This window comes from Cynocephalus volans, chromosome 17 (assembly GCF_027409185.1).
Source record: "Cynocephalus volans isolate mCynVol1 chromosome 17, mCynVol1.pri, whole genome shotgun sequence".
In the NCBI taxonomy this organism is placed as follows: domain Eukaryota; kingdom Metazoa; phylum Chordata; class Mammalia; order Dermoptera; family Cynocephalidae; genus Cynocephalus; species Cynocephalus volans.
Genome location: NC_084476.1, coordinates 6,592,571 through 6,618,177, shown reverse-complemented (window position 1 = coordinate 6,618,177; position 25,607 = coordinate 6,592,571). Strand labels below are relative to the sequence as shown.

Genomic DNA, 25,607 nt, shown 5'->3' with positions numbered 1-25,607 from the left:
TAACCATAATCCAGGTTATCAAATCTGCAGTATAGTTTTCGTCCACGTATATTAAATACAAATAGACTACAGGATCGAGAAGGGGCGAGGCTGGTGAGAAGAGTGATCCATCCTCTGGCTCGTGCTGCCGCCGCCTGCTCCTCCGGCTGCCCATCGTTCAGGGAAAACACGTGTGGGCTGTAAGGCAGGCCCTGGGAAAGGCTCTGGACGCTGGGCGGAGGAGCCCGGGAAGGGAGGCGGCGGCCTCGGCTGACCTCCGCCCTCGCTCCGCCAGCAGAGGCCGCGGAAAAGCAAGCTGCAGAACGCGCACGCGAGTCCGCCGTGGTTTTTAAAAGATACGCATGCGCACAGAGGACATAGTGCTCCCAAATCCTAGTTGACGACGCGGTAGGGAGTGGAGGCTGCGCCCCGCCCCTGCCCGCGGGGCCTGCGCCCTCGCCCAGCGCGCACGCGTACCGCTGCCTGTCGGGCCCGGCAGGCGCGGCGAATCGAGCGTCGAGCAGGGCGAGCGGGCGCGGGGTGCGGCTCTGCGGACACTCGGAGAAACGTGAGTACGTTTGGGCGGCGCCGGGGACCAGAGCCAGCCGGGGCTCGGGAGAATCTGTCAGCGCGGGACGGCCGAACCGGGCGCGGGGAGCGGGGAGCGGGGCGGCGGGCTCCGGGACACCTCACGGAGGCACGGAGGGGCCGTCCAGGGAACGTGTGGCCCGGGGGTGGGAAGGGGTGCCGCAGGCCCCGTGCAGCCTCCAGAGAAGCTCCAGGGAAGGCCAGCCTCGGGCAGGGAATGGCGCGTCCGGGGACAGTGCTCCACCCTCCAGGCAAGAAAGGGGGCGCAGGAAGGGAGGAGGGGCGGCCGGCGCGGGGGGCCGCGGTCGCACCCCAGGAGCGGCCGACTCGGCTGGCTACGGCCGCACCGCCCGTCGTGCGTTAACAGCGGCCTCGCGCCCGGGAAGTGCCCGGCAGGCGTTTGTGGGACGAGCTGGTGAAGTGAGGGAATGTCCAGTCTCGAGGTTCCTGAACCCCTCCACCGCCCCGGGTTGACTGCTAGTGCCCCTCCTCCTACCCAAGTGCCTTCACCCCGGCCTTTGTGCGGAAGGCGCAGGAACCTTCCAGGAGGGATGCTCCCTGCGCTGGGGGCCAGGGTGGTTTGGAATCCCGTGTGTAGCCTCTCGTGAGCTCTTCAGGGTTGCCTCCCCTTCTTGATGACAATTCTTTCCTTCCTTCCCAGGGCATCCTCCTAAGCTTGCTTTTGTGCAAGATGTTGGGCTTTTTGAAGCGCCCTGTAGTGGTGACAACTGACATCAACTTGAACCTCGTGGCTCTGACTGGGGTGGGGTTACTGAGCCGACTGTGGCAGCTCACCTCTCCTCGGGCTGTGGTGTAAGCCAAACAACTTCATTTCTGGAGTGAATCCAGAAAAAGTTATCATTTGTGACAGGACGTGCCTTTTTAAACAGCACAAATGGGAGAGTGAAATTCTGGGCTTCTTGGTGATGGATGTTTTTGGCAGTGAGAGGAGAGACCCGTTTATCCTCAGGACAGTCCCTGCAGGATGCACCCTTTAGGTTGCCCCATAGGTTTGTAGCCAGTAAAACTTGGCCCCTTAAACAGGGGATGTAGAGGAAAATGTGGTTACCAGCCTGAGGTAACCATTTTAAAATTTGGAAGGCAGAGCACTGATGGACTTGGAAGTGAGCCGTCCTTGTTTAGAGAGCTCAGTGTGTTATTTTTTCATAACGGGAAATGATTGCTGTTGTTATCGAAGGGCTGTTTATTAACTGATAGATATATATGTTCTTTTTTGTTCAACTTTTTGTTACAGAAAACATCAAACGTGTACAAAAGTAGGGAGAATAGTATAATGATCTCCCACCAACAGAGTATTCATTACCTAGCTTCAACAATTATCAGTTCAGGCTGGCCAGTTAGCTCACTTGGTAGAATGTGGTGCTGGTAACACCAAGGTCAAGGGTTCAGATCCCTGTACCAGCCAGCTGCCAAAAATAAAAATAAAATTATCAGTTCATAGCCAGCCCCCTCCCTGCACTGGGTTACTTTGAACAAATCCTAGACATTATATTTCATTCATTAGTAATTCAGTTTATATTTCTAAAAGATGAAGATTCTTAAAAAGAAACATCACATAACCACTATAGCATCACACCTAAGAACTTGACAGCAGTTCCTCGGTATCATCAGATTTTCTCAATTGTCTGAAAACGTTTTATTGCATATTGTTCCTACATGTCTTCCTTTCACACCTACAACTGTTTATTTGGGTCACCAGGTCTGATTCCGACTTGTAGCCACAGACCCATGCTGGTGGTCCCCAGGGGAGGGCAGTTAGCCCTTCCCATGGAGTATTTCAGTAGATTGGCTGGTAGTGCACACCCTAAATCATCAAAAACTAGTCAGAGAAGTAGAATCTGTATGGGGCAAGCATCCTGAGTGCCAACTGTTCTTGGTGAATTTTCCACCTTGTCCCTATGCATGGAGGATGCCGTACTGATACTGGGGGATGGGATACAGTCGGAGTAAAGATCTGACCTTTGCTGCTCACTCACACGTTTGGAAACACATGTACATTTATCCTTTCAACTTTTGATTACAGTTAAGGTTTCTACTTGAATATAATGTTGGGTTTGTTGTTTTTTCTCAGTTTTGATGAGGTATATTATGGGCAATACATCTCCTTTTACATGAAACGGATCTTCTTTTTGGATGATAGTGGACCACCATTTGGCCACATGCTGCTGGCCTTAGGAGGTAAGATTTGTTAGTAAGAGAAGTGGCCATTGCCTTTCAGGCTGTCACATACATTTAAAACTTACCAGTGAAATTTCTTGAGGGCAGAAACTTTGTCGTATTACTTATCTATCTTGTTTCCTTGTTGCCTGCCACAGGACTCCAGAAATATTTGTTGAATGGGATAGTTATTGATTAATCTTCTATTTTAGGTTATTTAGGAGGATTCGATGGTAACTTTTTATGGAACAGAATTGGAGCAGGTAAAAGATAATTTTCATTTCCCTTATTAATGTGCACATGTTGGAATGGAGAGAGAGTGGCTTTCATAGGGATTAACAACTGCAGTTTATTAATCTGAGTTCAGGGTATGATAAATTATCTGGGTATACATGAAAGACTTTTGAAAAGTCTGGTAAAAATCTTAGTGTTACATTACTTATTTTATTCCTAGTTTTTAGTACATATATTGCATTGCATTGCTATTATCTTTTGTCCATGTAAATTTTATATGTTGCAACACTGTTTTTAGAAATAGTCTGGGTAAATTTATAAATAAGTAAAACATTAATCTCAGAATCCCTAGTCATAATACCTGTGCTTAGTGAGAGCTGGTTCTTCGACTCTGTAAAACTAATTTCAAAGCATTTACCCATAGTTTGCATACTCAGTTGCTGAAGTGGTCCCAGTTTTGTAAATTTGCATGTTAGAGTCTGTGAACACGAAACTCTGTTTGAAAACACACTTGCAGTGTATGAAGATAGTGTGTGCACAGTGCTCTCAGCTCTGCCGTGTGGTTGCTTTTCCAGAATACAGTAGCAATGTGCCTGTGTGGTCCTTGCGCTTGCTGCCTGCACTCGCAGGGGCTTTATCGGTCCCCATGGCCTACCAGATAGTGTCAGAGCTCCACTTTTCACATTGTGCCGCCATGGGAGCAGCTCTGTTGATGCTTATCGGTAAGAACTGGGCCCCTGCCTACTCTTGGTATCCCCTCAGGGAAGAACCTAGTACTGGTCTTTGTTATGTTTCAGAGTGGGGTCCAGGAGAGTACTTGGGTTTACTGAACAGCTGCACTAGGAAGTGCATCCGGTTCATCCAGACTTGACTCTGCGAGTCACCTGCTCCCAGGGTGACCCCATGGCTGTGGCGTGGCTGAACTAGGTGATCGTATGTGATCAGTAGTGGCATTGTGGCCATGTAAAACAGGCTCATGGCCCCCAAGCCGGGGTTGGGGGTGCTGAGGGCCTCAGCCATGCCCCCGCCGCCTGCCCTCCGCAGCCAGGCCAGCAAAGGAGCCTGTGGTGGGCCAGCCCCGACCTCCATCCTCCTATCCCCTGCTCCCCCTCCTACTGCTCCACAATGACATTTTTTTGTGTGTGACTAGTAAGGGGATCGCAACCCTTGGCTTGGTGTCGCCCGCGCCACGCTCAGCCAGTGAGTGCACCGGCCATCCCTACACAGGATTCGAACCCGCGGCCTCGGGCACCGCCGCGCTCCCAGCGCCGCACTCTCCCGAGTGAGCCACAGGTTTGGCCCCACAATGACATTTTTGAATGTAAAAAAATGATGATAACAAGTAAATTTTAAAACTAAATAAATAAATACAATTTTTAAAAAATGGGTGGCTGCCCAGACAGTGCTCCAAGGTATGCTTCCACCGTGAGCACCTCCATCTCCAACCAAGTTTGTCACTAAATAAAAATGTCTCCCCATTCCAGCACTTCCCAGGCCTTGGCCAGTTGAGATGGACTCATAAATTAGTGGATCCTCTTCAGAAAGGATCTTTCATCTCAGGTTTATGAACAGATGAAGTTAAATCAGATGAAAAGTTAGACTGGACAATACAAAGAGATACCCTTTATTGAGTGGCATTTCTGTTTGAGGCCCCATGCTTCTATAATGTTTTAACATTCACGGAGGTCCTACAAAGTTAGTCTTTTGCAAATAAGAAAAATAAAGACTCAGAAGAGTTAAGTGACTTGCCCCAGTTCACACAGTTAGGTGTGGCAGGTGTAATTCAGACCCAAGAGTTTGCCTTCATGGCTCTGGAGATCGTCCCCTGTAGCCACCCCGTTTCTTTCTTTCTTTTTTTTTTTTTTTTTTTTTTTTTTTTTTTTTTAAAGATAACCGGTAAGGGGATCTTAACCCTTGACTTGGTGTTGTCAGCACCATGCTCACACAGTGAGATAACCAGCCATCCCTATATGGGATCCAAACCTGCGGCCTTGGTTTTATCAGCACCGCACTCTCCCGAATGAGCCGCAGGCCTAGCCACCCCGTTTCTAAACTTGCCATCTTCACATCTGTGGCACTCTGGAGTGCTGCTGTGTGTCTTAGTTACATGAGCCTTCCCCTCCTTTCCCTTGGTGTGAGATGAGGACACCTTTTCTGTGAATAATTTTCACTTCCATGCGTTTGCCCTTGCTCCCTTAGCACTGACACGTTTTTCCTCTTTGTAACAGAGAACGCTCTGATCACTCAGTCAAGGCTAATGCTTCTGGAGTCAATGTTAATATTTTTTAATCTATTGGCTGTGTTGTCTTACCTGAAGTTCTTCAACTCCCAGAAACACAGGTATGGAAAATGGGATGTATTCTTCCTACTTAATGAGAAAAAAGATCTTGGAGGGTTCATTGACCTGGGATGGTCTGATACCTTTTTATTTTGAGTTAGTTGTTTGCTAAATATCTTTCGGTCACCGAATATTTTGGGGGTTGGCCCTTGGCTCATGACTTCATAAATACATCCCAGTTTTTCTGTAACTTAAACTAGCTGGAAAAATTTTCTGGACAGATAGAAAAATTCTGCCAGGACCAATATTTTTGGAGGTGGGGATTCTTTTACACTGTACCTGGTGCTCAGTATGACCAGCCAACCCAGAAAGATTTCTATGAGAAATGTTTACCTTCTCTGGCCTTTAGGAAATATTGTGTGAACTGTACCTGTCTGTGTCTGCATTGTTTTTCTGTTGTCATTCTAGTTCTTTCTCTCTGAACTGGTGGCTTTGGCTACTGCTGACAGGGGTGGCTTGTTCCTGCTCAGTTGGGTGAGTTTGACTTGTTCTGGGAGATGTTCTCCTCCTGCTCCCCGTGTTTCCAGCCTCATTTTAACTGTACTTCAATCATGTCTTTTCAGCATCAAATACATGGGTGTTTTCACATACCTGCTCGTGCTTGGCGTCGCAGCTGTCCATGCCTGGCACCTGATCGGAGACCGGACCTTGTCAAATGTAGGTGCTACGTCTGGTGCTGGGCTAGGCTGGCCAGAGTGGGGCAGACAGAAGGGGTTGTCATGGGGGGCATTTGGTGAAAAAATCTGAATCCTCAAAGCTTCAGAAGCAGACAGGCCTTGGCAGTCCTGCCCGTCATCTTGCATGGATGCCTCTGTGGGGAGGTGAAGGTGTCTGTCGCCAACTTTTTCTAAGCCTGCAGCGTCTGGAAATGGGCACGCCTTTCCACATAATGGGAATTGACTTTTCCTTGGATTTTCTGGCAGGTCTGTGTGTTCTGTCACTTACTTGCCAGAGCCGTGGCTTTACTGATCGTCCCGATCGTCCTGTACTTACTGTTCTTCTACGTCCACCTGCTTCTGCTCTTCCGCTCTGGGCCCCATGACCAAATCATGTCTAGTGCCTTCCAAGCCAGCCTGGAGGTGAGAAGTGGATGCCCTGGCCACTTTAGAAAAAGATGATTGTAGCTCAGAGTTTCCTTATATAAACATCAAGTGAGCATTAGAGGAAAAACCACATCAAGAAATGAGGAATCCACATCAGTATTTCTAACCTAATTCTGAATATACTGATGGTGTGGAAATAAAGGAAGTCTGCTGTCAGATTTCCAGTCTGACTCGCTTTAGAACATTTAAAAGTAAAGTCCTACAGACTCAACTCTTTATTCTTTATTCATACTAACTCCGCAAAAATAGTAAAATGTACCAATCGAGGTGATTAGGAATGCAGACTCAAAAGTCAGATGGGCCTGCTCTCCAATCCTGCCCGCCAGGGCCAGTTCTGTGGGTTTGGGTAACTTTCCTGGCTCAGCCCAGTCTTGGTTTTCTCTGCTGTTAAACAGACATCACAATTGCTGTCATCTCAGAGGGTGCTTCTGGGAATGAGGGAGGGTGCAAGCTGTAGGCTTGGCCGAGTGCCTGGCCGGCCCCTGAGGCAGTGCTCACTCAGAGGGAGGGAGCTCCGATGATCATGTATGATATAGTGTGACACGATTATGTGACTGAGAATCGTAACTATTTAACACTAACTGCCACTGCCCCGAATATCACCCCAGACGGAGGAGTGGCCATCAGGAAGACTACTTTGGGTTTGTTTCTCTCTCTCACTTGCTGACTCTTTGCTTTTGCCCAAGGGAGGACTAGCTCGGATCACCCAAGGCCAGCCACTGGAGGTGGCCTTCGGTTCCCAGGTCACTCTGAGGAGCGTCTTTGGCAAACCCGTTCCCTGCTGGCTTCATTCCCACCAGAACACCTACCCCATGATGTAAGGAAAGTGAGCATTTTGATTTGAAGATTATCAGATGTTTTTTCTCACAATTTTGCTTGTGTTAGCAACTTCCACTTTCTATGAAGTTTGCGGGTCAAAAGGAAGTTGAGCTCCTGGGTCCTGATGACCAGTGAGTTTGTCATTTCTGTGTGTGAAACAGTTGGAGACCCTTGGCGAGCAGCAGCCCTGGTGCATTCCGCTGTCAGCTGTGCAGCTCTGCCTGACCTTAGTGCTACTCTGTTCACGTCCTCCGGCTCTGTTAGATTTAGACTCTCCACCTGTTGCATCTTTATTTCCCCAAAACACCTGGCTAGGTAGTATCTGTTGAAACCTGCCCCCCTTTGCAGAAACCTCAGGAGAAAGGCCTGTGGGCCCCTTTGCTGACCCACGTCCACATACATTTCTATGTTGACTTCTTCATGCAGATACGAGAATGGCCGAGGCAGCTCCCACCAGCAGCAGGTGACCTGCTACCCCTTCAAAGATGTCAACAACTGGTGGATCATAAAGGATCCTGGCAGGTGAGTGCGAGTCCCAGGACTGCAAAGCAGAGCTTACCTCTTGGCCTGGCCAGATGGGGTCCTTGGCTGCCCTGAGCCCTCCTCTCTGTCTGTTCCCCCCCAGTGAACTCATTCAAACCCTTGCAGCCTTTAGTACCAGCTCTGTGCAATAAGTCCAAGGTTAGGGGTGTTAGACTGTGAGATCCTCAGTGAACTGCCTGCTCGGTATCTCCTCTTAGGAGTTTTACAGGCATGCTCCAAACTCCTCTCTTCCTACACCCCTCCAGCATCCTCCCCTTTTACAAAAACAAGCAGCCCTCATCTCTCAAAAGTGGCTTCACCTTGCCGAGGCCTCAGGTGGAGGAGGTGTCCCTCGCTTTCTCCCGCAACATCCAGTCCTGTGGATTCTGCCTCTAGATGAGATCTCAACCATCCACGTCCCATATCCCCCCGCCTCCCCTAACGTCTGCTTCCACTCCTGCCCTGCCTGCTCCAGCCTCCGCACCCCCAAGAGAGTGGTCTTTAAAGTGTGACTTACATCAGGTCACTCTCCTGCCCAGCCCCCTCCTGAGCTTCGGTTACCCCTGGGACTGCGTCCCTGCATGCTGTGGCTCCCTCTGCAGCCTGCCTGGTGTGCTCACAGCCAGTGCCCGGGGGGCTCCTCCGCCACCCTCCCCTCTGTCACTGCCCACTGTTGTGCAGTTGCTGAGTCACCACGTGTTTTCCACTTGCTGTGGTACTGTGTGGGCACCAGGTCCCCGTGTGCCTTGTGCAGCCAGATGCGCAGCACCCAGTGCAGGGTCTGGGACCTCACAGGTGCTCCATGTGCAGTTACTGAGTGATTACAGAACCAAGAATCTGTCTGTCAGAAGATGTTCCAGGCAGGCTCGGTACATTTGTCACCATAGCATTCGTAGACAAACACAGAGCAACGTGAGTGTGACAGAGGCAAAAGGAATCTCTTTTGGAAGTATGAAAGATGGAAAGTGACCTCAGCCTTCAGAAAAGAGTTAAATGAAATGTACGTGCTTTGTTTCGTACGGATTCACCTCATTAGGGACAACTGACTGGGAGGCTGCAGAATCCCACACGCCTCTGGTGTGGAGTTCAGAGCTCTAGCCCCTCCCAGTGAGGCTGGGGTCCCCACAGTGCCTTGTCTCCATAGGCACCAGCTGGTGGTGAGTAACCCTCCAAGGCCCGTGCGGCACGGGGACATCGTGCAGCTGGTCCATGGGATGACCACCCGCTTCCTCAACACGTGAGTGCTCCGCGCATCCTCCCTCCTGCTGCGCTCTCCTTCCATGTGCAGAGCAAAACACGGCCACTGCCGTGCCCTGCCGGCACGGGGGAGGGGACCCCGGGGTCCCCCTGGTGACTCCTGACAGCCTCCACCCTGTCACCCTGGTCTCCCTGTGAGCCCCCAAATGACCAAGTGTGTCCCCTCGGGCCTTCACGCTTGCTCCTTCTGCTAGAATGTTCTTGGGCCCAGATCTCTGTATAGCCACTCACTCGTTTATTCAGGTGTCAACCAAGACGTCAGCTCGTTGAGAAGTGTTTCCAGGTGCTTTCCCCCACCCTGTTTGTTTTTACTTGTGGCACTCACATAGCCCGGTGCTCTGCTCTCCCCAAAGGGGTGGGAGGCTTTGTCTTTCTGTCCACTGCTGGGTCTGCAGCTCCAGATGGTGCCTGGTGCACAGTGTGACAAAACGTGATTGCTGAGGGAGGGAAACGGGTGCTGCCGAACATTGAAGTAGACACCGCCAAGGGCAGCCATGTCTTCCAGTGTCACATCGCTGGGTCCCAGGCCAGCTGGGCATGGCACTGTGTCAGGGTGCCACCAGCCAGCCAGCACACGGCTCTGCATCAGGTGGTTCTGGGAGACAAGCAAACTCCATCTCTTATGGTAGTGATCCCATCCCTTGGGGCTTGGTTCCATCGTCCCCACAGTGGAAGGGTGGTACCTCCGGTAAGATTCCTCATCAGTGTGTGCTTTTCCCCTGGAAATGTGATCAATGCAGTTTCTGCCTCTTCAGTGTTTCAGTAGGTGTGACTAATGGGGCCCAGTGTCCTTCCTTCTGGCTGAGCTGGCTTTGTTTCTGAAAAGCGGCATTTCTCCCCGTGAAAGAAACAGTCACTACCTCTCAGAGGACTTGGAAGGATGCCCCCAACGCTCTGTTTTTGTTGGTTGTCCAGGCATGATGTCGCAGCCCCACTGAGCCCGCACTCGCAGGAGGTCTCCTGCTACATTGACTACAACATCTCCATGCCTGCACAGAGCCTCTGGAGACTGGTGAGTGACGCGCTGTGCTGGGTGCTGGGACGGCCAGGGCTGCCAGCCAGGGCTACGTGCTTTCTGACAGAACACACAAAACTGCCCTTCAGAGTAATTCTGATTCAGATGGAAAAGTAGGTAAGTACCTTTCATGAAAAAAGTCCTTGATGTTTCCCATGGAACAAACTGTTCCTTCTCTGCGGAAGCTGGGAATCTGAGTGGCTTCCTGTGTCGGGATTGAGTTACGCAAAGACTAACTGCCTTATGTTTGCTCAGTGTTGGGCTTTGTGTGCTCATGTGGTGGTGCCAGTTGAAGGTTCTCCCTGACTTGTCCCTCTGTTCACCCTCGAGACCAGCTCCCAAGTACGTGGGACGTGAGCTCCAGCCACCCCACACCCCCACAACCTGGGGGAGTCTCTCAGTCAGTGCTCACCTGCACATTAACAAGTTCCCTCTTGTCAGGGTTACCCAGGCAGCTGGGCCTGTGGTTGCTTCTCTTCGGAGTGACCAGGGAACGTGCTCCCCTTACAGAATTGGGCCTCTGGGAAAGGCGGTATGAAGGAAGTATTACCAGGCCACTCACAGGCTGAGTCTAAGGACGAGCACTAAATACAGCCCCTGCCTTGTATGCACAGCAGTTGCCCTGGGGTTATTTCCGTAATGAGAATCACGCTGTCCTTCCAGCTTCTGATTCCAACTTGGTTCTGGATAGCGTGAATGCAGCGTGCTGCCGGCAGCCCTCTCAGCAAGCTAGGGGTCTGCGGGCACTGAGTTTCTATTTTCATCACAGGCCCCTCTGCCCCTTGGCCTTCTCTGTGCCACATGTGTCTGTGTGCATTCTGTTCCATCTGTGTGCATTCTGTTCCATCCTCGCCTTTGTAGTCCAGCCTTGATAGGAGTCCTGTGCACCTGCCCTTAGGGGGAGCCCTCCCTGATGGAAATTCTAGTGAGTCTCACCTGCTCCCAGCCCTGTGCCTGGCTTCCCTTTCTGCCATCTTGCTGGCTGCCTTGCTGATGCCTCTTCTCTCCTCCTCCTCCTCCCCCCCTTCCCCTCCCCTCCCCTCCTCTCCCCATTTCAGCACCAAGGAAAGAGGAGCAGCATGCATCACAGGTCGGCCTGCTGGGTCCTGTTCCACGTCTTAGGTTGTCTGATTTTCATCAATAAAATGGGAAAACAATAGCTATGTGACCTCACAGGGCCATCGTGAGGCTCCAGTGGGTTAGGATGTGATGACGCAAAGTGTTCTTCAGATGTCAGTTAGCTTTCTTATTACCTGGTGTGAGGAGTCCCCTCCCTAGGGTGCGTCTATCAGGGGACAGGGTATAGCCTTCATTGGAGCCATCTTTGTATTTGCCAGATAAGGACTAAGAAGGGCTCACTTTTAGCCAACTGAGCCCTCCCCTCCCAGTGAATAGGCATTGCAGGAAGTCACAGAAGGACATCAGGCTTTTAAGTCTCTGCTGGAAGCATCTCTTGTGCAGCCTTTGAAAGGAGGACAGTGTGCTTGCCACGGGCCCTGGGACCAGTGTGTGCCATGGGTGTCTTGAGGAAGGCCACGGCACCATCCAGGATCAGCCCCGTGTAGCTCCCCTTGCTTGGAGACACATCCTCTTATCTGAGACCCATGTTAATTTCATTGTTTTGGTGACCGTTCTTTAGTTTCACATCTAAGGAAATTTGAAAAGGAATGAAATGATTGACAGGATCTGTTTTTGCAGGAAATTGTAAACAGAGAATCGGATATGGAGTCGTGGAAGACCATCTTGTCCGAGGTTCGCTTTGTGCACGTGAACACTTCCGCTGTCTTGAAGGTGAATGGCACAGCTTTTCTGCCCAGCTTGTCTTAAGCTGTGGACTCACAAAGTCCATTCACTGGACTCATCAGGCTAAACTGGCTCTTACCAGGCAGAAATTTAGATTTAATCACTGCCATGTTTATTTTACAGTGAGGGAGGGAGGTTTCCTAAAGTGAAGATCTGTGAAACAGGGACCGGTGCAGGGCCTGAGCAGGAATGGGAGACAGCTTTCCCATCATGTCCCTTGTCTTCCTCACTTTTGCTAGCTGAGCGGGGCACACCTCCCTGACTGGGGGTTTCGGCAGCTGGAGGTCGTGGGGGAGAAGCTGTCGCGGGGCTACCACCAGAGCCTGGTATGGAACGTGGAGGAACACCGGTATGGCCAAAGTGAGTGTGGCTGCAGCTGGCGCCTGCAGGGGAAAGCTTGTTTCCAGTCGCTTGGGACTTTCCACGTTCTTGTTTGGGTGAGAACTGAGCACAATCACAGTGCTCGATTACAAGTCATCTCCCTCCCTGAGTTCAGCTCAGCTCTAACAACTGAAGGTGTTTGCCCTGAGGTATGGCTGGAAGGCACCTAACTGATCCAGGAGTCAGCTGAGCTCTGTAAGGATCGAAAGATCTTGATGTGGCCGGGCCGCGCTGGGCATGGCAGGCAACATGAAATGGCATGGTGCAGTTTGAGGAAGAGGCGTTGTGGAGTGTTGGAAAAGCCAGGCAGGGAGCTTTTTGCTGAACTGACAGCTCCTGACTGAGCTCCCTGCCCTTACTCCACTTGTGCCTCTGTGTTCTGGTATGTTCCATCAGGCCAGGAGCAGAAGGAGCGGGAATGGGAGCTGCATTCTCCTACTCAGGTTGACATCAGCAGGAACCTCAGCTTCATAGCCAGATTCTCCGAACTGCAGGTGACTCACAGCCCGAGGGAAGCCTGATTCTGCTCGCTGGGCAAGGCTCCTTAGCAAGGACCAGTCTGCAGTCTGTAGGGCTCTTAACTTCACAGCCAGTCTTTGAAACTGGAACCTTGGCCTAACTTGGAGAAGTGTCTCCTCTCTCTCCATTATAAGTGACATGTATGACACTGTTGGCCCCATGCCTTGTGCCTTTGCAGTCAGGAATAGTCAGGAACCAAGGAGGTGACACGGTAGCATTACCAGGGTGCATTAAGACCCTCCCCTCCCCTTTCCTGGGTTGAAATGGGCCATGTGTAACAGATCCCTAAAGAAGTCAGAATCAAGAACTCAGGGGAGTCCCACATCTGAAAGTGACCTCAGAGAGCACTGAGTCAATCACTTACTCTGTGGAGGAGGTGACTGTAGCCCATGGAGTGGAGCGGCCCCCCGAGGCCACAGTGAGTTCGAATTCCAGCCTCCTGACCTCACTTTGCCCATCATGCTGCCTCTGTGGCATGATCCAAGTGCACTTGAGGTGGGACCGTTCCCATGTGAGGGGCAGCAGTTTACTCCAGCTCCTTTGACAAAATCCATGTTTAGCTAGAGAGGTCTCACTCTCCTCTCGCATCTTAGCAGCCTCTGCTTTGTTCCAGTGGAAGATGCTGACGCTGAGAAGTGATGACTCAGAGCACAAGTACAGCTCCACCCCGCTGGAGTGGGTCACCCTGGACACTAACATCGCTTACTGGCTGCACCCCAGGACCAGTGTAAGCAGGCGTTTCTCACAGCTAGCACCATGGATTTGTCTCATTCCCTTAAGAGCAGCCATTGCATCCTGTGAAGTCCTCGGTTTCTCCAAAGCCTTGCCTAGCACAGGCCTATGACTTGCTTTTCTCCAAACTCTTTGGTGGCATGGGGCCAGTGCTCCCACCAGATGCCGAGGAGGAAGGTCCTAGCACATCCACTGTTAAAGGAAACCCAGACTCTATTGCTTTTGTGGGAGCTCATTGTTTCCCTTTTCCTGGCAAAAGTGGTTTTTAAAATATCCCCATTTTGTATTCTGCACAGCACCTGGTGGCTGAGCTTACTAGGGCTTTATGAGCATCGCGTCTTCACCCGGGGGAGTGAAAGCGTCAGGAGCGCTGGCATGTAGTTGGTGCTTGGTACCACTAATGAATGCTAAAAGTGCCCCGTTTTCTCCTCCTCGCTCAGAAGTGGAGTAGAGGATCCGAAGCAGAAGCACATGCAGCAGCCCCAGGGGTCCTTTGTAGCTCATCTACTCCCAGTTTTCAGTTTCAAATTACAAAATTGAGAAAGTTAGCACTTATCCAGGGTTTCATGGGGAACAGGTATGTCCATAGTAGTAGTCAGGGCTAGAGGACCCTAGAACGTGCCTGTGTGTGTCTCTAAGCCTCTACTGAAGTGGAGTGTATATCTGAATTTCTGCAACACAGTCATTTCCCTCTGTGAGCAGAGGGCAGGTGGCTGACTGTGTCTCCCATTCACCTCCAGGCTCAGATCCACCTGCTTGGAAACATCGTGATCTGGGCCTCAGGCAGCCTCGCCATAGCAGCCTATACTCTGCTCTTCTTCTGGTACCTGTTCAGACGGCGAAGACATGTCTGTGACCTCCCCGAGGGTTAGTGCAGCATGCACGTGCCTCATCTCTATGTTACTTCCTTATTCTGATGAGAGTTTTTTGTGCTTCGGGTGACAACCTTAAGGCACCCTCTTTGTTTCTGTGTTGGAGGAACCTATTTTTGTCTACTAGAGACACAATGTTGTTATTAAGATCTCACGTTGACTTAGAGGCTGCTCCAGTGAAGTGCTCTTTAACCTTAGTACCTGCTGCCTGCGTGCTCCAGAAATGGCTGGGTAGAACCAAGTGGCCAGCAGGCATGCTGAGTCAGGGGTGGTGGTGGTTTGCAACTAACAGCAGCCCACTTAAAACTGTCTTGAAACAGAAAAGGAAAAACCACCCAGTGTAGGGCGGGTTTCCCTAGGGCCTAGGCCCAGACCCCGGAGGCTGTCGGGAGAGCAGCAGCACCTTCGTCCTGTCTCTGCTTAGCTCAGCTCTGGGAGCCTGGGCCAGTCCCTCCACCGACTCCCCCTGCTCCACCAGGCTGGTGGACAGATATGCTCTCCCTCCTGCCTCCCCAGCTTCTCCCCAGGGGAGTCGCAAACCCAACCCGAATTCCTAGATGAAAGCAGACAAGCCCAGACTGGGTCAGATCTGCCACAGTGCAGTGACCCGACACCAGCAGGGAATTAGAGAGTAAACACGCAGAGGCTGGACCTGGCTTCAAGGGGGCTGGTGTTTTTCAGAGGAAGGGGTTGTTAGGATCTGGAAGGAAGCTACAAAAGTTTTTATGACACAGTCTATCTTTCCTCCAGAGAGTGTGGGAAGGATTGGGAGAAGTAGAAGTCAGGGACGTATGCATGTGTAGACCCAGCCCGCATTGGCAGCGCTGGCCTGAGATGAGCCCTCCCCTGCAGATGCCTGGCTGCGCTGGGCACTGGCTGGGGCCCTGTGTGCCGGGGGCTGGGCGGTGAACTTCCTGCCCTTCTTCCTGATGGAGAAGACACTCTTCCTCTACCACTACCTGCCCGCGCTCACCTTCCAGATCCTCCTGCTCCCTGTGGTCTTGCAGCACATCAGTGACCACCTATGCAGGTACGGGGGCTTTGCAGACAGCAGCCCTTTGCCAGGTACCAGATGGGGTCCAGGGGGTCATAAATACGGATTCCAGTTTTAACGCAGAATGGGTTCAATTCACAAAGGAGGCACGGACAGGACACTGCAAGAGTGCAGAGGGAGGAGGCATGGCTGGCTGGGAGATGGCAGTAGCTGAGTGGGATGAGAGAGCTGGGGAGGGCACTGTGGCCTGCAGGACACCGGGAGACTTGGTGTTTCTGGAGCAGCCGCTGGTCACTGGCTGGATTGTGCGGGACGTGGTAATGAGATAACCGAGATAAACTGAGAATGCTTAAAACTAGAGTACGTTCCAGAGGCCGGAGCAAAGGGAGTGAACCTCCTGGTATGTGAGGCGGCCACGATGTGATGGCACGGGGGGAGGGGCCACTCCTCTGCATCCGTGTTCAGTGGGCCAGATGCTGTGGAGATTCTGGAAGCAGAGTAAGGACGGTATGCTCAGTGCATCCGGGCAGGAGTGATGCGGGCTGATGGTGAGGTCAAGGTGGCTGGAGAAGCAGAAAGGACAGGGAGGTCTGAGAAACATGCAGGTAACGACAGATGCAAGAGGACAGCCAGGCAGGACAGCTGCAAGGGGGACAAGCCAGGCCTCAGCCTGCTCCGCACCCTGATGTCCGCAGGTCCCAGCTCCAGAGGAGCCTCTTCAGCGCCCTGGTGGTGGCTTGGTTTTCTTCTGCATGTCACGTGTCTAACACGCTGCGCCCACTGACCTATGGGGACAGGTCACTCTCACCAAGTGAACTCAGAGCCCTTCGCTGGAAAGACAGCTGGGACATCTTGATCCGAAAATAATAGCAGAACACAGCAAAGAACATCTGCGCCGAGGTCAGGACAAGATGGACTGTCTTCTACAAACGTATTTGTCTTTAACAAGCAGAATGGCTCTAAGCTCGGAGGAGCCTGGCCGGGGTTGGCAAGACTTTACTAGAATTTACTGTGGTTTCATTCTTGAAACAGTCCTCTGATGAACACTTCGTTTTCAGTTTACTTTTTCCAGTGAAGAACATCCCTCCTCGGGGTCCTCTCACTCCTGAGACACCCCCTAAACTAAGACATGTTGGGTCTTCCAGTGGCCGGTGTAGGACTCACTGAGGAAGGAAGATAGTCATGGGCCAGTGACAGAGCAAGTCACCTCCTAACCAGACCAAGCCCTGGTCTTTGCAAACAGCTGTAGGTTGATGGGCCCGATCTTTCCCCATGAACACCCGCTCAACCTGAGCAGGGTCCTGGCCCTGCCTTCTTGGGCCTTGCAGGACTCACCCTGACAGCTCGGTGTCAAATAAGCTGTTTGAACAATAAGACATTTATGAGGCTTACCTGGGACCCTCTGGTCACTGTACTGAATGACCGTGACCATGCTTCTTGCTGTTGCTGTATTTGGAAAAAACCCTTCTCTGAGATTTTGCTGAGACATGTGCAAGTGGCATCTCCATCTTCACCAGTCCAGGTTTGTGTCATACATGTTGCCTTGTCCTGAATTTGCCTTTTTGTGTAATTAAAAAAGGGACAAACTGGCATCTGTATTTGGTATTATTTATTCATTCGCCCTCCAAAAGGGCATAGGCTTGACAAAACTGTTACATAGTTATCAGAAACCAGCCGCAGAGCTCAACTAACATCACATCTTGTGTAACTACAGTGAGTTACACTCAACAGAACTCAGAAGTGCCCGTGCAATTTAGCTTGTGGCAGTGGCAAAGGATGTTTTCACAGAAGCGGCTGTCACATGGGAGGGAGGACAAGCTTGGACGACACAGACACAGGTGAGCTCTGGAAAGGCATAAAGGAGGCTGGCTGGCTTCAGCGCCATGTTCACTTGCACCTCTATAGCCTAGTGTGTGCCCTGGCTGGAGGCGGCATGCTGTGGACAGGGACATGGACATGGCTACACAGGGGACGGCCTGTCCACAGACAGCACCTTGAGCTCAGGGGGCTCCTACAAGGGTGGGAGAGGCCCTGGCCTGTGCAGGATGTAGTGTGGACACGTTCTAGCCAGAGGAGACCTGACCGCCAGCTGCCTTCTGCCCCACCATGCAGGTGCCAGGAAGGCTCAGCCTTCTGTGCTTGACGCTGGCTAAAAAAATGCTGGTTGTTCCCCAGGATTCCTGCCACACTCTGCCTTTGAGGTCCAGGCAAGAAAGAAGGAAACATCTCTGTAGTTCCTCAGGTCAGGAACCATGCTGGGCCACAACCTGTTGGTGGATCATGAAATTGGGTTTATAGGTCACAACCAGCTATGTGTTATGAAACAATAAAATAGAAAATGTGAGAATGTGTAACATGTACAAAAGGAGAGTATTCTCTCTTAAAACTTTTGTTTCAGTTAAATGTGTGTATTAACCAGATCATACTGGAAAACGTCTCTCTCACTTGTGGGTTCACTGTCAAAAGCACTGGGGCAGCCCCAGTATCCAGGCTGTTTCTTCAGTTTTCCCAAAAATATGTGATTTGCATTCCTTCTAACTGCACATTCTGGGGAATTTCTCAATGACCTAAAGAGATTTTTAAACCTTCTGAAACATGAGGCGGCAGGTGAGAACATCAGGCATGCCCTGTCTATATCCTGTCAAACTGAGTTTGAATAACATATCTGGGTTTCCACTCATAAACGAGGCCTTAATCCTAACGCCACCATGGGACACGCTGAGAGGAAGTGGCGCCTGTGTGGTTAGGGGCAGGTGTGCACCTCCAGGCCCAGTCCCTGAACACACGTGTCTGTTGGGGGCACCTGCCCGGGGGCTCGGAGCAGCACACGACCGCTCCTCAGTGGGGTCTGCTGCTGGACTCCAAGTGCGACCGTTTGCCAGAGGTCAGCACCCCTGGGTGGTCTCCTGGCTCAGAAAAGGTCCTCTTGTAGCTCCGCCCATTGGATCCTCCTCGGTGCCATTTGCAGATGTCACCATTCAGAATGTCCTGGATGTGCTGCACGATCAGATTAATGGCAACTGCAGCATGAGACACGAGAGGCGGGTTAGCTATGTCCATTCTCCATCCCACACAGGACACCAGCATGAGGGCTGCTGCCCCTCACCCAGCTTCAACCTCCCCAGCAGCGGCCCTCAGCCAGCAGTGACAGTGACAATCCCAGCACGACCCACTGGAGCACAGGTCTTTTAAAATACTTCTGCTAGGGCCAGCCCGTGGCTCACTTGGGAGAGTGTGGTGCTCATAACACCAAGGCCATGGGTTCGGATCCCATATAGGGATGGCTGGTTATCTCACTTGGGAGAGTGTGGTGCTGACAACACCAAGTCAAGGGTTAAGATCCCCTTACCAGTCATCTTTTATAAAAAAAAAAAAACTTCTGCTAACAAATGACGAGCCCTATCAAACAGTTTAAAAAATATCTTTAGAGCAGATAAACACTGATAGGCCTCATGTATTTGGGAGTTCTCAGTAACAGCAGCATGACGTAGCCATCCTGCTTCATGGCTCCGGGACGGGGACAGGAGTTGGGCAGCCCATCGGGCCTGTTTCTTACCCATATTGTCAACCCCTCGAGGGATGATCACGTCTGCATACTTCTTTGTCTGCAAGGCACAAAGGAGGTTCTCGTGAGGATTTTTCCTCCCAAGGTAATTTTAAGTTGCTCGGGTCTAGATGCAACAGCAGGGGTGCTCAGAGGTGCTAGGGTCATCGGCAGATGGGAACAGGGACTCAGAGTTATCAACCAGGTAGGAGACAGTCACCCAAGAAGTGAGGCAGAAGATGAAGTGAAGACAACCAAAAGTGCGTGCTACTTGCAGTGTCTGAAATACTCTGTTCCTGTTCTTCCCCGTGAATACCACTGTAGTGGATTCCCTGTGCTGGCATGAGTGTGGCGCCTTGTCACTATGCGTGACATCATTCCCCTGGAATTACGAACCTTTCTGCAAAAACCCTGGAGGGACCAGCAGGACAGGACACAGCGTGCAGAATCCTACGTTAACACGGTTACGCTGCACGGAAAGACACCCAGCAGGACCTGCTCACTTTCCTTCCTTCATCCGTTCATTTGCTCTAATGCCAATTGATACTTAGTCCCTGTCAGATAGAAGAGGAAATGCAGGGCCACTGAGGAGGGAACCCCAGGGAGGAGGATGCTGCTGAGGGGGACACACCTGAATCAATCAGGCAAAGCCGCAGGAGGGAGGGCATTGTCTGGGCCGAGGGATTTGGGTCAAGGAGGCATGTCACAGAGACGAGCTGCAGAGGCAGACAGGGACTGAGTCCCAGGGACAGCTGTGTCTGCAGGCAGCAAGTGGACATCCATCCCAGGAGAAGCATGAGCACAAGAGGGCCAGAGCTGGTTTTGTTTGGTTAGATCATCTGATGGGGTGTGGAGGGGTCAGGGGAGAGGCAGCCCAGAAGCTGCAGAAGTCCAGGAAAGAGCTGAGGAGGATTGTAATTGCCAGCAGGGGTGGGAGAGGGATATGATCAGGAAATATTTATGAGGTCATCTTGGTGGGACCGTACAAGTGGCTAAATGTGCTAGGTGAGGGAAAGGGAGGCTCAAAAATGACTGTGGCTCGGGCCCAGAACAGGGCAGGTGATGGCACGTCCTTGGGGTCACTAGGTCAGATCTGGTGTCCAAGTCTTTACTGCAAACCACCCACTTTGCCAAATGTCTTACTGTGAATAAGAGAAAGACTGTAACATTCAATTTACTTTTCAAATTTTTTTTTTCCAGTGCAGCACACGAAAGAACATGAATGTAAAAGAAAAAAAAACTTATTAAAAAAGTTTTTTCTTTAAATAGCAGCAGGTAGAACTTATATGTTCTAGGGGCCGGCCTGTGGCTCACTTGGGACGGCGTGGTGCTGATAACACCAAGGCCAAGGGTTTGGATCCCCTTACCAGTCATCTTTTTTTTGTTTTTTTTTTTTTGTCTTTTTCATGACCGGCAGGCACTCAGCCAGTGAGTGCACCGGCCATTCCTATATAGGATCCGAACCTGCGGCGGGAGCCTGGCTGCGCTCCCAGCGCCGCACTCTCCCGAGTGCGCCACGGGCTCGGCCCCTTACCAGTCATCTTTAAAAAAAAAAAAAAAAAAAAAAGAAGTTATATGTTCTACTTATCTAAAGCAGGAATCCTGGTTCCAGTATCTTTGTGCTGTACTTTTACCTAAGCAAAATACTGTTACGTTTGTCTCCTTTTTTTTTTTTTGGCAGCTGTCCAGTAAGGGGATCCAAACCCTTGACCTTGGTGTCATCAGCACCACACTCTAACCAAGTGAGCTAACCAACCAAGTTTCTCTTTAAAACACTCAATTTGAGTAGAGCCAAAAGTCCCAGCAAGTTAAAAACAGAAGATGGAAAACAAGACAGGGGGCTGCCCAGCAGCAAATCCTTCTCTCTGCCAGGCAGCAGGGACCTCAGTGCAGCCACAGGCAGCCTGGAGGACACAGTGCCTGAGTGACAGTTCAGAATCGCCTATTACAGGCCAGATAGCATTTTTGGCCATGAACAAAAATCCCTGTCCTTGCAGAGTTTATCACTCTAAGGAGGACTAAGTAAAATACGTGCGTCTGTCAGATGATAAGTGCCCTGGAAAAAGAAAGTGGCAGAGAGGCTGGGGAGGGAGCAGAGGGTGTTCAGAGTGAAGTGGGAGGTCAGTGCAGGGGACAGCTGGGAGATGAGCCTGGGGAGCTGTGGGGGAGGGGCAGGGCTCTTTAGGCAGAGGGAGGAGCAAGTGCAGAGGATGTTTTTAGAGCTGAGGACTATTCCCTGGGCACTTGGCTGTAATAATGAGCTAAATTCTTCTCCATTTATAAATCAGATCACTTTCACCCAGAACTCAGCTCTCTCATAGAACTTGGCACCATGTGTCCTTTTGAAAAGGGAGAAACAGAATTTTCAAATAAGTGAAAGGTGGGTACCGGCAGGCAGAACTCCTCGAAGGCTGGTTTGACGAAGGTGGTGTACTGGGTCAGAATCTGCTCCAGGTCCCTCCCTCGGTGCACGTCCCGGAGAACTGCAGCAACAAGAACAAAGCACAACGTTCAGACCTCGGGACTCGGCCAGCCTTGGCCAGGGGTAGACAGGCCTATAACCGCCATACCTCTTCGAGACAGCCTGACATCAGAGTCTGTGTCCACGAAGAGACGCAGGTGGAACATGTCCCGGATCTCCTGGTTGTAGAACACCAAGATGCCCTCAAACAGCACCACATCTGCAGGGTAGACCACTGTGGTCTCTGGTAACCTGTGAGGTGGAGACAGGAAATGGGTCTTGCTGGAGACACATGGTCTCTGCGGACCTGTGCACAGTCAGCCTCAGTCCCAGAGCCACTGACTCCATGCAGGTGGCACATCGCAGTGAGGTGGGAGGGTGGGGGTTCCACAGAAACCAAGTAGGGCAGGGCCCACCATGGAGTGTCTGTGTAAGCCCCAGAGGGGATGCCCTAACCAGCCCCTCTCCTTGGCCCTCCCAGGAACCACCTACTTACCTGGAGTGGGTCACAAAATCATAGGCTGGGACTTCGACAGTTTTTCCCTCCACAATGTTTTTCAGAGTTCTGTGCATCAAATCATTGTCAAAAGCATCTGCAGGGATGGAGCAAAAGGCAAGATGACCCAGCTGCCTTGTGCAGCAGACGGGAAGAAACTCCCGCTGCCTCAGGGTCAGCACAGCTGGGTGCTGGGAATACCAAGGACCCTAGGAACATTTACACTAGGCGCTGCCCCTACAAGCTTGGTAGCAACAGGGCCCTCTGCAGTCCTGCAAACCACAGGATGAGCCTATCCCTACTGCCCCTTCAGGCAGTGCCACTGCCCAAACTCTGTCCCACCTGGAAGTTGGAACACAGGGATTTTCTGATCAGCCAGTGCTGGGAGGTAGGTAGGTTAGGCCTCTGCTTCTCTCTTTTTCTTGGAATGACCAGAGTTAGACTGCTGCTTCTTAGGCCTACATGTCTTTGAGAAAGCTGAAAATGACAGCCACCCAGAGTGTAATCCTCCAGTAGTGGCAGGTAACTCCCTGTCCCATCTCTCCCTGCTCATCTGGCCCTTAACCAGTCTAGGAAACGAAGCTTCAGGGCCACCCGCTCTAGTTTACCCACTGCTTCCCACATCCATTCTCTCTGAGGACTTTGCCCCAGGACACGTGGGGAAATGAAAGGCCATAGTGGGCAAAGGGTTCCAACAGCAGCAGGGTGGAGACAGGGAAGGTGAATAAACTTCTCCACAACCACAGTTGTGATATGCAGGGGTCTTGAAGGCCCCTCCAGGCCGCACACTTCCTGATTGGCTCCTGCCAAGCTCCTTTGGGGGTACCCAGGGCCCAGAGAGCTCAGCAAAGTCCTCCTGACTTGGCCACGCAGCCCATTCCACCGTGAGCTCCCTGGGTGAGTTCATGGAACCACTCGGGTCTGTCTGCAGCCCATGCCAACCCTGGGCCCAAGCACTAGCTGGTGAGCTGGATGTCCAGTCCGGCAGGCTGCCCTCCTCTCCAAGTCTCCCCTCTGTCAGGCTGTCTAGATTTACCTGGGTGGTCGAAATTGTATTGTCCCTTCAAGGCCTTGGCCTTCTGTTCCGCCGTCAGAACCTTATAGAACCTGTCCTGGCTTAGGATGACCAACTTGCGCTGTCGATGGTCCACTTCGTTCTGTCCCAGCAGCTCCATGATCTTCTCACACACAGTCGACTGGGGATACAGAAACCGGATTCCCCACCTGGAACCTCTCCTGCCTCAGGCACAGGGCCTTTCCTGGGAGTTTCCGCATGGAACCGGCTTCTGGAGACACTGCCTTACCAGCACCCCGGGGGGCTGCCCAGCCGGCCAGCCACAGGTGGGGTTGGTCTCGGCGGGAGGGCCGCGGTGCACGCAGCGGGGCAGCACCGATGGGGCCCGAGGAGGCTGGGGAGGGGGAGCCCGAGGACTGGCGGCCCGCCGCCCCTTGGCCCCTCCCGCCCCTGGGCCCGCGACCCTCCTCTCCCTGCCCTACCCCTGCTGGGATGGTGCACGTGGGCAGCTGGGCTGGGGTTTCTTCTCAGGACCGCGGCCGGATCGGGCCTCCCCGGGGCACAGATAACAGTGGAGGCGCCGGCGCGGCCCCTTACCTTTCCGCTCGCAGTGCCGCCGCTCACCCCGATCAGGAAGGGCCGCTGGTGCGGACGGTCAGCCTCCGGCGCGGCGCCCTCGCAGCCGCCGCCTCCAGCCGAAGCCATCTCCGACTTCCCTTCCCCGCATCGGGTCCTCGCTCCAGCCCCTTCCCCAGACCAGCCAGCGCCCCGCCCCTCGCGCAGAGGTCGGAGACGACCTGAGCGACCACTTCCGGGAGGCGCACACGCGCGCGCGGGGCACGGCGGGAGTTGTAGTCCACGGCGGCGGAGAGCGCCGCGCATGCGTGCAGCTGCCCGGCCTGGGTCCCGGATGTCTCTCGCGCCGACCGTTGGCTGCGGAGGACAAGCGCCGCTTTGCATCGCAGTCGGCGGCAGGAGTCTGCAGGGGCCGACGGCCCGGAAGGTCCCTCGGTCCCCGTCGGGAGTGACCCCGGGGCTGGAGGGCGGGGTGGCAGGGGCGAGGGGCAGCGCCAGGGTGGGCAGGGAGACTCCGCAGCCCGAGGGCCGGGTCCTGTGTCCTCACCCCGAGTGCGCGCCTCCGCCTCTGTCCGCACCAGCTGGGCCGCCGTCACCCTCGCTCTGGCACGGGTGCCCTGACACAGCCACCCACCCCCGCTGCAGCCTTCAGTGGCTCCCCAGTGCCTCCTGAGCAAGAGCGTGGCCGCCGCGGCCTCCGCGGAACGTGGTGGGGAGAAGTCATCCTATGACTTTGTGGGGTTTGCACTAGATGGGCTGTGAGCGCCGAGGGGGCAGAGGCCCTGTGCGTTGGGTTCCACCCCTGCCCCATGCCTGGCACAGAAAAGGTGAGAGACAAATTCTGACGGATTCAAATGTGTATTTCCCCAAGCCACTGAGACTCTCGTTGCAAGTCTAGCTCCTAATGCAGCTGAGCACTCCACAAATATTTGATGATGCTGAAATTTGGTGCAGACAGGACCAAGGTAACATGCAGACGTCAGAGGTCACTGTTTATGTCACATCAAAGGTATTAATCCATCTCGGGGGATTCCAGTGGGAGGGAGTGAGGGGACGCTGGCCTCCTGAGCCCTGTGGACACGGACAGCAGGAAGCTCCCCACAGAGGCAGCTGGATCAGCCTGGCCTGGCTCTGTGGGCACCCAGGCCTGAGAAAGCCACCCCCTGCATGGAAGGGGCACCATGGCAGGGTTAGGAGCCAGGTCTTGATGACAGTGGGTTCAAACCTTACCTCTGCCGAGTGACTGATGTTGGGCGGTGATATGAGCACTCTGGACCTCCATCTTCTCACTTCTAAGTTGGAGGAAATAACACAGTGAGATTTCCCTGCACTAAAGCATACCACGGGCTTGGCAGAGGCCTGGCCCGGAGGAGGCACCTGTCCTGTGTTTTCTTAGATTCTGCATTTATCTTGAGCATTCTTTCATCACAGGGCTGATTATATTAACTGTATCTTCTTATTTTCTGTATTCTTGATGCTGTGACATTTGGGAGCCTTACAGACCAGGGAGAGACTTGCCCTTCTAGGGCTAGGCAATTCTTACAGATAGTAAAGGATTGAGCCAGGAGCATGCTTTTTATACACAAGCCAACCAAACCCAAGTCTATAGCCCCAACCATCTTTTAATTAACTCCCACATTCCATGTCAATATTTCCTCTGCCCTAAATCACCCCAGGACCACAGATGCGGCAACTAGAGACACCTCTCTTTCCCCAGAGCCCCCTGGAATTATTCAAACCAGCCAGTCCTGAGCTGTTCCCTTGTCCTGCCGTGGAAGCCCCAATGAAGAATCTGGCCTTGACTCCCCTTCTCTCTCTCAGGAAATGTAATAAATCTTTTTCAATGGCATTGGCCTCTCTGTGTCACCTCCACACATTAAAACCTCCTGAGTACATAAAAGACAGTCCCTGCCTGCACAGAACTCACAGTGCCCTGTGGGGACAGACGGTAAACAGATACAAGACACTGAAGGATGCCCTAGAGGCATGTGGTATGAGGGAGAGTACGGGACACTGCGAGGCTCTCAGCTGTCCACCTGCTCCGTGGACGTCTGTCCACCTGCCTCCCCAGCGCCTCCTCCCCTGTGTTGTATTGAGCAACCGCCCGTTCCCACTCCCAGCTGCCTGGTCCGTGGCCTCCACTCCCAAGCTTTGCTGGAATTGACACATTTCCTGGGACTG

General features: G+C 52.5%; 2 protein-coding genes across 10 annotated transcripts; one reads left to right on the top strand and one right to left on the bottom strand.

Annotated features, from left to right (window-relative positions):
- Positions 1–492: 492 nt before the first annotated feature.
- Positions 493–16,932, top strand: POMT1 (protein O-mannosyltransferase 1). Of its 8 annotated transcripts, none has more exons than XM_063081940.1 (21): positions 493–547; positions 1,229–1,380; positions 2,660–2,766; positions 2,958–3,008; positions 3,555–3,701; positions 4,130–4,261; positions 5,208–5,319; positions 5,726–5,791; positions 5,881–5,974; positions 6,241–6,396; positions 7,107–7,237; positions 7,666–7,761; positions 8,906–8,998; positions 9,934–10,030; positions 11,732–11,824; positions 12,076–12,196; positions 12,614–12,711; positions 13,350–13,463; positions 14,209–14,335; positions 15,193–15,370; positions 16,030–16,932. In XM_063081940.1, the coding sequence occupies exons 2-21, from the start codon at positions 1,259–1,261 to the stop codon at positions 16,199–16,201; spliced, it is 2,307 nt and encodes a 768-aa protein (XP_062938010.1). In that variant the 5' UTR covers positions 493–547; positions 1,229–1,258; the 3' UTR covers positions 16,202–16,932. The 8 variants fall into 8 exon arrangements, with proteins under 8 accessions (XP_062938010.1, XP_062938009.1, XP_062938012.1 ...); XM_063081939.1 differs by having other exon boundaries at positions 506–551; XM_063081941.1 differs by lacking the exon at positions 493–547 and adding an exon at positions 583–603.
- Positions 16,933–16,962: 30 nt separating this feature from the next.
- UCK1 (uridine-cytidine kinase 1) lies at positions 16,963–23,604 on the bottom strand. 2 transcript variants are annotated; one of them, XM_063082135.1, is made up of 7 exons: positions 23,448–23,604; positions 22,872–23,031; positions 21,836–21,932; positions 21,449–21,591; positions 21,267–21,361; positions 18,891–18,939; positions 16,963–18,354 (listed from the first exon to the last, which is right to left on the bottom strand). In XM_063082135.1, the coding sequence occupies exons 1-7, from the start codon at positions 23,553–23,555 to the stop codon at positions 18,173–18,175; spliced, it is 834 nt and encodes a 277-aa protein (XP_062938205.1). In that variant the 5' UTR covers positions 23,556–23,604; the 3' UTR covers positions 16,963–18,172. The 2 variants fall into 2 exon arrangements, with proteins under 2 accessions (XP_062938205.1, XP_062938206.1); XM_063082136.1 differs by lacking the exons at positions 16,963–18,354; positions 18,891–18,939 and adding an exon at positions 19,350–19,432.
- Between the last annotated feature and the right edge of the window lie 2,003 nt (positions 23,605–25,607).